The following is a 13089-nucleotide window of genomic DNA, read 5'->3' as shown; positions in this document are numbered from 1 at the left end:
CCTCACTGCCACCCTCTGCCATTAGCCCTGTTCCCTCTTTCTGAGACAGGGTCTCACTATGTAGATCTGGCTGCCCTGGAACTCAGAGATCCATCTGCCTCTGTCTCCTGAATGCTGGGACTAGAGGTATGCACTAGCAAGCCAAACTAACCAGTGTCACATTCTTAAACTACACTAAAAAGAAGGTGGGTAGATAACTGACGGTGTCCATAAGGCTTGACTTCCTGGAAAGGGAGCATGCTTATGACTTTTGGAGTCAACCATAGTCTAGGTATGGATTTAGAACTCCAGAACCCGAGATTGAAGGAGCCATGCTGTTGACTAAAGTATCAGACATACTTAGAGCACTCTGGGAGACAGTACTCTTTGGCTCAAAGCAACAAAATAAACCATCCTGACCACCTAACAGTGACATCTTCCTCCAACCACACAGCTTAACTGCCAGTAGGAAGACTACTCAGCTTAAGAGGTGATTTGGTGCTACTTAAATCAACGAAGTTTTGTTTAGTTACATTCTCTTTGAAATAGCTTTTAAGCAAGAAAGGAGAAATAGTCAAGCACAAATACTGAAAGCACTGTACACAAATACTTAAAGCACTGTGCATTGAGCTGGGGAGTCGCCTTGATGATTAGCATTCATGAGGCCTTACGGTGGCCTGAATTCAGACCATAGCCTCCATAGTCTAAGTTTGAATTACTGGTCCTATTTATATGGAACTGTTTCAGAAGGTGTGTCACTGGGGGCGGGCTTTGAGGTTTCAAAAGTCAGCACTATTCTCAAGTTAGCTCTGACTCATACTTGTGGATCAAGATGTGAGCTCTTGGCTACCGCTGCAGTGACATGCCTGCCTGCCTGCCTGCCTGCACTGCCTACTGCATTGCTGGGTCAGGAACTCATCCTCTAGAACTGTGAACCCAAATTAAACTCTTCTTTTTGAAAGTTACCTTGGTCATAGTGTCTTATCACAGCAGTAGAAAAGTAACTAAGAGAGATCCCTAGCACAGCAGAGAGACAGAGAGGTAAGGCAGAGGGAGGGAGGACATGCAGAGAGGGGAACTCTGCAGCCGAAATGGCTCTTGCATTATTTTTCATAAAGGGCGCAGTCAGGCTTTGCAGCGGCACGATCTCCCAATCACTATAGTTAAATATCTTCCTGGTCCTGCAACTCATTCACAGGCAACATCAAGAAATAATTACACAGAAAAGGCAAATGTTTCTACACTACTCTTTCAGCTTTGGGTGTATCTGGAAACTTCTGTTAAAAAAAAAAAATTCACTCATTCACCTTGGTGTTTTTTAAAATACTAGACAGGCTACGCTGTCATCACCTGAAAAAAAAATCATTCATTCATTTGTTCTCTCCTTCTCTTCCTTCCTTCGTACTGAGACATGTCTCTTGTATAGACAAGGCTACCCTGTAACTCCAGCTCTTTCTGCCTTTACCTCCTAAACGCTGGAATCCCAGGTGTGCACCCCATCTCCTGGCTTATGAGGTCTTGGATATTAAACCCAGGACTCTGTGCATGCCAGTCAAGGTCTCTACCACGGCGCCACATCCTCAAACCGTCGAAAAAAAGTTTTGAAAGAAATTTCTGAGTTCCGAACTCAAGAGTTGTGGCTCTCAGTACCAGAGCCAAGATTCTACTCTGTAGCAGCTCTATTGTGGACCAGGCCAATGAACTGCAAGTTCACTCTGCCACCAAGGATGTGGTCGTTATGCTGAAGGAGTCACACTTACTTGTTGGAGCAGGTGTCATACAACCCCACTTTTCCGTCATCAGTGCCGAAGGCTAAGCAGCCTTCCTTGTTTGGATGCCAGCACAACTACAAGAGAAGATTCCAGATGAGAGGGAGTAGAGCACACAGAAAGGAGCCTGCATGTGGCCCTGGGAAACTTTCTAGCTCTTCATTTAATTCTCCATGTTTAATAAATAGAAGGGTTAAAACAAGATTAAGGGCCAGTACTGGCTGAGCAGGTAAAAGCATTTTGTCTTCAAACCTTCACCACCTGAGTTCAACCTCCTAAGACCCACACTATGGAAGGAAGAACTGACTGCAAATCACTGCAATTCTCACTGTTCAACACAGGCCGGGGCCAATGCACAACCTCAAACATTTAAGCGACGTGCACAGCACTCTGTGAACTGAAGAAAGAGTCTAGAACAATGAGAAGTTCATGCTTCATCATGTTTAAATATTCTTTGATTTCCAACAGAATTCACATAAATGAGCACTCTACAAAGAACTTGAAGAAAAATCTCCCAGAAGCCTCCTTACCGCTGTGACCTTGGACCTGACTCCTTGCCAGAAGTTCTTCACATCATAGTTGTTCTTGATAGAGAGCGTATTCCAGATCCGGATCATGCCGTCCCCAACACCTATGGCCAGGCAGCCCACAGCCACAGGAGAAAAGGCCAGGCTGTAGGCAAAGCCTCCAAGAGAAGGCAATGTCCAGCAGCACTCCAGGGTGGCCATGTCCCAGCATTTAACCTAAGAAGAGAAAAGGTTAGAAAAAGCAAAAATATGTGGTTAGGCATTAAATATTCTTTCTTTCTTCCTTCCTTCCTCCCTCCTTCCCTCCCTCTCTCCTTCCTTCCTTTTCCAAGACAAGGTTTCTCTGTGTAGCCCTGACTTTCCTGGAACTTGCCTTGTAGACCATGCTGGCCTTGAACTCTGAGATTGAACTGCTTCTCCCTCCCAAGTGCTGGGATTATAGGGGTGCACCACCACCGCCCACCTTGAATTAAATATTTCAAATGGAATTTAATTTAATTCTTCCACAGGAAACTGGAAGAAGCTTCTCTGCACTATTTCACAAAGCTCAAAGCAATCTGGGAGCACATTCACTCACTCCCAGGGATGGTTAGTATTTCAGCATCCTGCTATCCAATCAGCAGTAGAGAGGTCACAGCACTGCTGACGAACCCTCTCACAACTCTGGAAGGATGCGAATGGCCGCCACAAGGAATATCAGGAGCTGCTGCCTGACAAGCCATGCACTTCACAGGGGTTGGGGGGTGGAGTGTGTGCAGAAAAAAAAAAAAAAAAAAAAGCCTAAATTTGGGGTTAGGGCCACCCACAGCTCAGCTGGTAGAGCACCCGCTTAGCATGAAGCTATGGCTTCAATCCCCTGGTATGGTGGTTCACATCTGTAACTTTAGCACTTGGAAGATGAAGGCAAAAGGGTCAGAAGTTCAAGGTCATGGGGATTCTAGCAGACTAGGCTGCAGACCTGACTCTGAAAGTGTCTCTAGCCCTGCGGTTGCCATGCCCAGTGCACTTGCTAGCTGGGCTCTGGACTGGAGGGCAGAGCTGTGTACAAGGACTGACACCTTCCAGCCCCACCCCGTGACACACTACTTCTCTGAACAAGGCAGAAGCCCGTTCTTACATCTCTGTCCATAGACGTGGATAGTAGAAGCTGCTTGCCATCCTCAGTCTTCAGAGGACACAAGTTGAAGACGATTCTGGAATGATTCTGCCCTTCTGCTGAGGTGCTGAAGAGAGTGTACTTCCGTCTCCAGGACTGGGTGAGGTCCCACAGCAGCAGCTCACCTCTGAGAGGACAAGAACACACCTCTTACCAGCTAGGCAGACTGTGGCTGTGTAGCCAGGGCTGGAACCCTCAGCAGTACAGAACGTGTTAAATGCTCCCTTGGTAACTTAAAAGTCCAAAAGATCAGTAAGGTCAAGAGGGAAAGCAAATTCTCTTTTCTGCTCAAGGGGCTCACCAACAGGAAGCAGAATATTACGTTGCTCTCTCAAGGAGAATGGAATCTGCCGGAGAATACTCTTTCAGAACCTAACAGTGGGATGATCAGACTCTGACAGAACTTACAATCAGCTTAGACAGTCAGTCCCAGCCACTGGGCCTGCAGCATGTCCCCTTCCTTGGCCGACATATTTTCTGTTTTACAAACTTACTGTTTTACAAACTTACTGAGTGCCCAAAGAGAAGTTTTTTTGGGCTGTCAAAATTTTGTTTTTGCCAGGTGGTTGTGGCACATGTCTTTAATCCAAGCTAATCCCAGCACTCAAGAGGCAGAGGCAGAGGCAGGTCTTTATGAGTTCCAGGCCAGCCTGTCTAGAAAATCCAAACAACTTTTTTGAGCTAGCTATGGTGGCGTGTGCCTTTCTGAACTGTTACTGGGAAGGCTGAGGCAGGAGGATCACAAATCCAAGGGCAGCTCTACTACAAAGTGAGCCCCCATCCACCCCAACTGGATTAGCTGAGATAAAAGGCGTGTGCCACCACCACCTGGACATTAAAAAAACAAAAAACTTCCAGAAGAGCCATAGCTACATAGTGGGACCCTTTTCCAACAAACAAACAGCATCAACAAAAAACAAGAAAGGCACTGGTGATGTGGCTTGGTGGATAAAGTAGCTGCCTCCACACCAGATTCCAGTCCTCTATCTGGAATCTACATGATGGAAAGATAAAACCAGCTCCTCAAAGTTGCCCTGTCAGCTCCACACACATGGAGTGGTGTGCAAACACATACAATAAACAAACAAACAAACAAGTGTAACAGCATGGCCTGGTGCTTTGTGTTTCACTGTTAATTATTTTGCTCCCTGAGGTCTGCTTGCTGTCTCTTAGGATCGAACTATCACGTACCCTAAATGTTGCTCTTGTAACCTTGCCTCCAAAATTACACCTGATTGGCTAAATAAATTACACCTGGGCAGAGCAGAAGTGAGAAGCAGAGCTAAGGTTCTCAGGCTTTGAGGACAGAAAGATCACGGGAGGAGAGAGAAAGGGAGAGAAGGAAGCAGAGTCACCATGGGATAAGTAAAGACCCTCGGGGGCCCTGGGAGAAGGATCAACATGGAGAGAAGCGACCCAGATGCAAAGCACGTGCAAGTATTTATGGCGATATTGGATGGGAAGTAGCCCAAAGGAATGATTAACGCAAACGGCATGGGATGTGGGCTGAGAGGTAAAACAGGGGCTATGCCTGGTGAAACAAGGCTTATCTAAATACAACAGGCGTCGGTGTCTGTTATCGATACGGTAGTGGGTTAATAACAACACCATAATAGTTATGGGCTTTTAACAATACACATTATTAGCAGTTTATGTTTTCTACAACAAATAAAGTCTTTGAATTTTTTTGAAACAGAGCAAAGAAACTGCCACACACACCACCTTTCCTTTAACCCCCAGGGAGGGAGAGGAAGTGCCTCTGGAGGAGAGCAGAGGGAAGGACAGGCGTGCTTTTACTCTTGAAACTTCAATGTACAGGACTAACTTTTTAAAAATGTTTTTTTTGAGGGGCTGGAGAGATGGTTCAATGATTATGAGCACTGGCTGCTCTTCCAGAAGACCTGGGTTCAATTCCCAGTACCCACATGGCAGCTCACACTCCAATTCCAGGGGAATCTGGCCCATTTACAAAGGCAAAACACCAATGCATGCCAATGTGCATAAAATAAATTAAATAAACAACAAGAAAAAAAACCCCAAAACAAACTTAGAGGTACAGGCCACAGTGAACTGGCCAACATGGACAAACCAGAGGAGCAAGTGCTCTTAATCTTCTAGCCATCTCCCCAGCCCCTTAGCTTTGAACAATTGACTAAATGAAAAAACAAACAAACAAACAAACAAAAAAAAACAACAAAGCAAGCAAACAAAAACACCAATGTGTAAAAATAAGTAAATCTTAAAATAAGTAAATAAATAAATAAATAAGTTTTTTGAGATAAGAGTCTTGCTATATAAATCTCAAACTGGCCTGGAACTCACTATGTAGCCCAGGCTAGCGTTAAGATCCTCCTGCCTCAGCCTCAGGAGAGCTGGTTATTTAAGGCACGGGGTACCATGTCTTTTAGAGACATTTCTCTTCACATTTAACTTTAATTTATAAACCCATAACTTGCAGAGTTCAAGATTTATTTTATATGAGTTCTAGGCCAATCTGCAACACAAGCGTGTCTCTATCTTAAAACACAATGGTAACATAAACCTTGGATGTACAATAAGCCTAGAAATCTCTCAATCTAAACAGGAAAATAGTATTTATTAGAAAGCATGACCCCAGCACTTACCCAAAACAACTGGATACCAGCTGTGTTGGTTGGTTCTTGGGCCAATGAAGTGTCAACCAAAGACGTTCTTTAACTGTTGGGTCCACACCCCCTCCTCGTCTCTTCAGAAACGGCAATTTCAAAATCATTACACCTGTAGATTGATTAGAAGAGTCAATGTGCTTTCAAGACAGTGAGACTGTAACCGGAACCTCCCAGAAACCCTCCATTCTATGTTGTTTACTGAAGCGACAGGAAAACCTCGCAGCTGAGCGATTAGTGTCTGCCGTGCAGGCGTGAAGCCCTCAGCTCAGGCTCCTAGCACCCACTGAAAAACTTGGAAGCCTGGTGCAGTGGGGTGCACCTATTACTCCTGGGGCAAAGCTTGTGACCAGCTGCCAGTCTAGCCTCACCACTGACTTGCAGTTTCACTGTCTCAAAACAAGGTTGGGGGGGGAACAAAACAAAACCCAACCTCGAACAAACAAACAAGAACTGAGGAGGACAGTCAACTTCACCTCCATACACACACAAGAAAGAACATCTTTTATTCTGGAGACGTTGCTAAGACAGAGGTCAACACCAGTCTAGTCACTTAGGCCAAACAAGTCTTTACAGGGTACCATGGAAACTTGGAAAACTGTTTCTTTGTCTGGGTAGGCTGAGTAGACAGCCCAGTTCATAAAGCGCTTGCATGCATTAGGATTTGAGCTTGATCCCCAGGACTCAGGTGAAAAAACAGGCATGATAGCATATGCTTGTCCAAGTGCTAGGAGCAGAAACAGGGCTTCCTGGCTGAGCATCCAGCCTAGCTGACTTGTCAAGTTCCAAGTGAGGGAGAAATCCCGTCTTTGAAGGGTGCCTGAGTAATGACACTGAAGGCTTTCCTCTGACCTGCAGATACATGTGCACACACGGACATGCACACACACACGCTAGTACCTTTGTGCAGGAAACTGAGTTCCTAATTAGAATGAGAACCTAACTTGACATTTTCAACAACTGCAGGACAGTGGAATTCTCCTAGTCGATTCCTTCTCCCAGTTTAGTGGTTCTCAATCTTCCTAGTGCCCTTTAATACAGTTCCTCGCTGCTACTTTGTAACTGTGCTTTTGCTGCTATAAATTGTAATGTAAATATCTGATATGCAGGATATCTGATACGAGGCCCCTGTGAAAGAGTCTTTCAAACCTCAAAGGGAACCTTCACCAGTGCTGACCCAGGCATCTGTAGTGTTCATTAGAACCACCAGCACAGCTATAAAAACACACATGCCAGCTGGGCTTGGTGGCGCCTGCCTTTAATACCAGCACTTGGGGAGGCAGAGGCAGGCGATCTCCGAGTTCAGAGATCCAGCCTGCTCTACAAAGCAAGTTCCAGGGGGGGGGCAGGGCTACGTAGTGAAACTGATCTCAAAACAAAACAAAATACACACCAGGGTCCAAGTTCAGAGATTTCATTAAGGAGATTTCAAGTGCAGTCCAGAAAACTGTACTTTTTCAGGACTCTCCCCCAGGTCTGCTGTACAAGGGGAATCCAAGGCCACTGCGGACAGCCATCATGTTCAGGGATTCTCACACAGGCGTCCCCGGGGGTAAGAGGACGGTTAGCCTAATCTGAACAAAGTGGTGGTCCTGGCAAGATGGCTCGGTGGGCCAAGTGCTTGCCATGATGTCCTGAGGTCTGATCCCCAGAGTGCACATGAAGGTGGGAGGAGAGAACCGATGCCAGGCTGCCTCTGACCCTCACGTGCCCTTGACCCCACAGCAATAATAACAATTTGGAGACAATGTGAGCATGGCAAGTTTGTTCATGTGCGCGGTGTGCATGCTTTGCATTTGTCTGTAGGAGCGAAAACTCTCCATTCTTGAGAGTCAAGGAAAGCCCAACATTCCTGCTCAGACAGTGACAATCTTGTTCTCAGGCGGATGTCTGTGAGTCTGAGGCCAGCTTAATCTTTAGTTTCTAGGATAGTCCTACTTTGCAAGGCATGCAGGGCTCCTTCAGCAAAGCAGGAGTCCTTCCCTTCTAGAAGGCACCAGAAAACAGATACAAAGGCCAGATGTCCAGAACCAAGAAGTCTAACCAGGCTACAAGGGACAGCAACTTACCCCGACCTCGGGAACAGCTCCAGATTCGAATGGTCTGGTCCTTGCTTCCCGTGGCCAAGTAGCAGCCTTTTGTGACAGGGGTTTCTGTTATAAGCTTCCCATTGGGAATGTCAGGTTCTTCTAAGAAAGAGATGAAGATTTCATTTTTAATTTACACTGATCATGCACTTGTGATTAAAAAGTTACTCTCAAACTCTGCACTCCCTTTCCTGGTCTAATCCGTGAGGCTAACATTCTAAGTATAATTCAGAAGTTGCCATTCTATACTTTATTCTTTAGGTCTAAAAGGAACAGAGCTCTTCTTTGACCATCTTACCCGTGTTTTCCTCTTGGTTTATGGATAAACAGTCTTCCCCGGAGAGAGGACACCAGGCTATGGAGTGGATCTCATCGTCATGGCCCCGAAGCCTATGAATAACTTCTCCCTTTTTACTGATGTCAATGACAACTACTACACCATCCTTGTAGCTGAAAAATAAGTTAGAAATACTTCAGGGCTCTGCAGATTCTCACTATGAAACCTCTCGTCTTTCTGACTCCAACCCAAGCAGCATAACTTTCCCTTTTCTCCCTTTCTGTCTCTTCAGATACCAGCGAAAATCCTACGCACGCTTGCCCTGAGACTCTAGACTTGCTACTCTTTCTCTGAGGACTCCCTTCTCACAGCGCCCCACCTCCTTTTACTACAGCTGTTTGCAGACCTCCAGGGCTGATCCTAACTCAAAAGACACGATTTTCCTCCTCTTCTCTACCCCCTCCTCCCAGAACCTGCTGGATTTGCAGCTTGTTTGTTTTGCTGCTGCCCTGAAAGGGGAACAATTTTAGAAACAAAGACAGCTAGCTAATAAACTTTTTTTTTTCTTTCCTTTTTTTTGGGATAGTTTCATGCATTGCAGAATGGCTACAAACCCACTTTGTACCAAGGATGACCAAGAACCTCTGATCTTCCTGCATTCATCTCTTCAAATACTGAAACCACAGACATGAACCAACATTATTTGCTTTACCTAGCATTGGGGACTGAACCTGGGACTTTGCATGCTAGACAAGCACTCTGCCAGAGGAGCGACATCCTCCACAAATGATGCTACTTTCCAGGTACAAACTGAGTAAGAGCAGTTACCCTGTACCCAAGAACTGTATTTGTCCTAAGTGTCAACCTATGAATTCAACAGAAACTGGGAAAATCTAATTAGCCTTTTTAAAAAGTATCTACTGGGGGCTAGAGAGATAGCTCAACAGTTAAAAGTGCTGGCTGCTCTCCCAGAGGCTTTAAACATCCACAAGGCGGCTCACATCCATCTGTCACTCCAGTCCCAGAGGATCTGATGCCCCCTTCTGGTCTCCTCAGGTACTACAAACACACAGTATACAAATACATATGCAGGCAAAAGCTCTACACCATTAAAAAGACAAACAAAAGAAACAACCCCAACCAACCAAGAAAACCTTAAACTTTAAGTCTTAAAGTATCTACTACTTTGCTTAAAAACAAAAACAAAACCACCAGAACAGCTTACACCTACTCTTACCAATTTTCTACTTTGCTCTCCTAGAGGTAGCCAATGTTTCTGATTTATAATCTAACATCTCTAGCCTTTCTTTGTAAATGTTTCCAAGTAAGGCACCAACTTATTTTATACATCCAAAGGCTCCATAAATGGTATCATGAAGCTCGCCTTCTTTGTCCTGTTTGTGAGGTTAGGGTTAGGATATATGTGTCACAGTTCAGGTACCGGGAACAGAGTCATATGAAACTCTGGAGTTAAGGCCACATCCAAGGATAGGCTAAGTTAGCCCAGAGAGAAAGAAGACACTTCTAACATTTGGAGGGTGGCTGGACAAATTAGACAGAAAGGGGGAAGAAATCACAGTCTCATGGAAAAAGAATAGAGAGAAGACTGGCTGTAGAGATCACAGCAGCACATGGCACCCACAGCTGCTGTCTTCCTCTGAGGACTGAGGCATACAAGGCAAGAGGAAGGAAAAGCAGGACCATAAGCTAAGGCCAACCACCAGCAGGTGGCACAGTATTTGGTACTCACCCAATGGCTACTAAATCTTCGTGATGAGGTGAACAAGTAAGACAGAAAATGGTCCTGGGCTCCGGGAAGAGATGCTGGCTGTCACTTCTGTTAAGCCAGTAACAGAAAATAACTCCTTTTTCATCCCCAGAGACTATTAAGTCCTTAACTGTTGGAGACCAATGCAGTGCTGATATTGTGTGCTTCAAACAAAGCAAAGCCAGATTAGTCTCATTTGTCAATGTTGTATAATAAACCAGCCTAATGCTAGGCACATTACAGGCACTTAAGAAGTATGCTGTAACTACCAGCAGAGCAATGTAGTAAATCTAAAGTTACAACTTTTCACGTGGTTTTGAGACACAGTTTCACTAGTCCAGGCTGGCCTGGAATTCAAGGCGATCCTGCCTCTGCCTCTTGAGTACTAGAACTGCAGCCATGTACCGCCATGCCTGGGGACATGGACTCGAACACACACACACTCTTTATATATGCTTACTTTTTACTTGTGTGTGTGTGTGTGTGTGTATGGAGGCTAAAAGAGGGCACTGAATTCTCTGGAGCTGGAGTTGGTTATGGGACAACCCACAAGGGTGATGGGAACCCAACTTTGGGTCCTTTGGGACAGCAGTTAGTACTCTACACCGATGAAGCAGCTCTCCAGCCCCCATGTTTTTTATTTGTTGTGTTGGGAGCATGCAGTACTTTATGTGGGTCCTAGAGATTACACTACTCAGGGCTGGAGAGATGGCTCAGTGGTTAAGAGCGCTTGCTCTTGCAGAGCTCTGGTTCCTATCACCTACATGGTAACCATCAGTAACCTCAGTTTCCACCTGTCTTCTTACTACCAGACACCAGGCACACAGGCAAAATACTCACTCAGGTCATCAGGCGTACATGGCGAGTGCTTGGACCTGGAAAGCCATCTTATCTGCCCGGGTGGTTATTTTATATGAACCTATTGATTCTTTCAGACCGTGTGGGCCGTGCTCTCTGTCACTGCTCCTCAGCTCTGTTGTTATATCGTGAAAGCAACCATGGCTGCTGTTCCAGAGGTCCTGGGTTTGATTCCCAGGGCTCACACAGCAGCTCTTAACTATCTATAATGGGACCTCAATGTCCTCTTCTGGTGTGCAGACAAATAAAAGACTTAGTGACTGTAGCCATACTTTAACTTGTGGTTTCTCTCTTTCCTTCTCTCCCTCTCTTTTTTCTGAAGAGAGGATCTCCTGTAGCCCCGGCTGGCCTTAAACTTCCAATCTTTCTGCCTCTATTTCCCAAGTGCTACTATTATAAGGTGTGCCCATTTATGCAGTACTGGAGACTGAGCCCAAGACTTTGAGTATGCTAGGCAGGCAAGCATTCTACTGAGTTACCACACCTACCGGAACCTCTGCTTTCTAAGCAAAAAAAGCATCTTAAAAAAAAGTGGGGGAGGGTCTGAGAGACCTTCCAACATATCTAACTTATGAACACAAATTATTAACTCTCCTTCACATGGATGAGACATATCAAAACACTCTGAGGACTCAGGACCCACTGTTACCTGATGGAGTGTGTGCTCTGTCACTACAGCCTTGGTCTCTACATCCCAGATTTTCACAGTCCCATCATCTGAGCTGGTGGCACAGAGGTTGTATTGTCCAGGGTGATGAGAAAACGTGAAGCCAGATACTCTTTCAGTGTGTCCCACCAACTCTCCTACAACTGCAAGTACATCCAGACTCGGTTAACTGCACCACTATGCAATCAGAGAGCACGCTGCTGGATGAACAACAGCACGCAGCTGAATGGGAGTCACTTAACACACGTGGAACAAAAACATACACAGATCCATGCCAGGTGCCAGTGATGCCCGTACCCAGGCTCATTTTCTCTGTACTTCAGTATTCTCATCTATAAAGTAATTTTCGTGTCCTTTGTTGAGCCAAGTTCACAGGCTGAGGACCAGTCCTAGTCTACCGGTGAACGTGAAAGCCATATTTACTTAATCTTGCCATAGTTCATAAGGAATAGGATAAAGTTGGTATTTCGTAATGCAAGGCACAATCAAATCTTGGTTTTTGTTTGTTTCATTCTCTTTTGAGTCAGGACCTCCTTATGGAGCCCTGGTTGGCCTGGAACTCACTTATGTAGTCGTAGTAAGGCTTCGAACGCGCGGCAATTCTCCAGCCCCAGCCCTCCGAGTAGCTGGGATCACGGACAAGCATCACCGCATCTGGCGCAAATCCAGTCTCACACACTCATCTCACAGAAACCAGGATCCCGTTCATTGCCCAGCGGGAGCAGGGAACCGAGAAGAGCCCCCACCCCACAGGTAGAAAGGCCGGGAGGGCGGTAAACGCCGGGTCTAGGCTGGGCCAGCCCCTCCGAGCGTAGGAGCCCACGTGCGCCCGCGGCCCGAGCCGCGACCTACGGACCCCGGAGAGAACGGCGGGAATGACCGCGGCGGCCCGTGGGGGGCTCACCTCGAAACGGGGGCGCCCCTGGGCTCGCGCCCGCGCCCGGGCCCACGCGGACGAGGAAGACGGAGGTCCGCGCAGCGAAGCCAAAGACGCCTCCGGGTGCTGCGTCGCTGCAGCGCGCGCAGTACCAGTTGGGGGATGGCGGCAGCGTCCGCGGCTCTGGTTTCATCTCCGCGGCCGCCGAAGCCCAGCCAAGCAGCTCCGCTAGGGTGGTTCGCAACCGCGGCGTGTAGCGGGAGGGGGCGGGACTAAAGTGAACCCCGCCCCTGGAGGTGGGCGTTACGGAGCGCGCCGAGGCCCAAGCCGCGCCGCTCGCTTGCGCGCTCTGCCTGGGACTGAATTCTAGGCCCCGAGGTTAAGTCTTTTCCTTAATTAAGGGATTAGACCGGTGGAGCCCGCCAACCAGCCACTGCTGTTTAATCTTCAGGGCAGTTAAATATCCCAATCCATTATTT

The 13089-nt window shown here is 46.6% G+C and overlaps 1 protein-coding gene across 5 annotated transcripts in view; it reads right to left on the bottom strand.

Annotated features, from left to right (window-relative positions):
- Gemin5 (gem nuclear organelle associated protein 5) overlaps positions 1–12884 on the bottom strand; it is a 43965-nt gene extending 31081 nt beyond the window's left edge. For 4 of the 5 annotated variants that reach the window (XM_021660429.2, XM_021660430.2, XM_021660432.2 and 1 more), the window contains exons 1-9: positions 12638–12882; positions 11716–11876; positions 10191–10372; positions 8462–8613; positions 8146–8265; positions 6056–6188; positions 3393–3558; positions 2279–2491; positions 1740–1825 (exon numbers count right to left, since the gene is read on the bottom strand). In XM_021660429.2, the coding sequence (XP_021516104.2) occupies positions 1740–1825; positions 2279–2491; positions 3393–3558; positions 6056–6188; positions 8146–8265; positions 8462–8613; positions 10191–10372; positions 11716–11876; positions 12638–12803 (1379 nt within the window). In that variant the 5' untranslated portion in view covers positions 12804–12882. Of the gene's footprint in view, positions 1–1739; positions 1826–2278; positions 2492–3392; positions 3559–6055; positions 6189–8145; positions 8266–8461; positions 8614–10190; positions 10373–11715; positions 11877–12637 lie in introns of all 5 variants that reach the window. The other variant, XM_060363672.1, reaches the window with a different exon arrangement.
- Positions 12885–13089: the final 205 nt, after the last annotated feature.

The sequence above is a fragment of the Meriones unguiculatus genome, chromosome 11, assembly GCF_030254825.1.
Source record: "Meriones unguiculatus strain TT.TT164.6M chromosome 11, Bangor_MerUng_6.1, whole genome shotgun sequence".
NCBI classification, from domain to species: domain Eukaryota; kingdom Metazoa; phylum Chordata; class Mammalia; order Rodentia; family Muridae; genus Meriones; species Meriones unguiculatus.
This window is presented reverse-complemented; position numbering and strand designations above follow the sequence as displayed.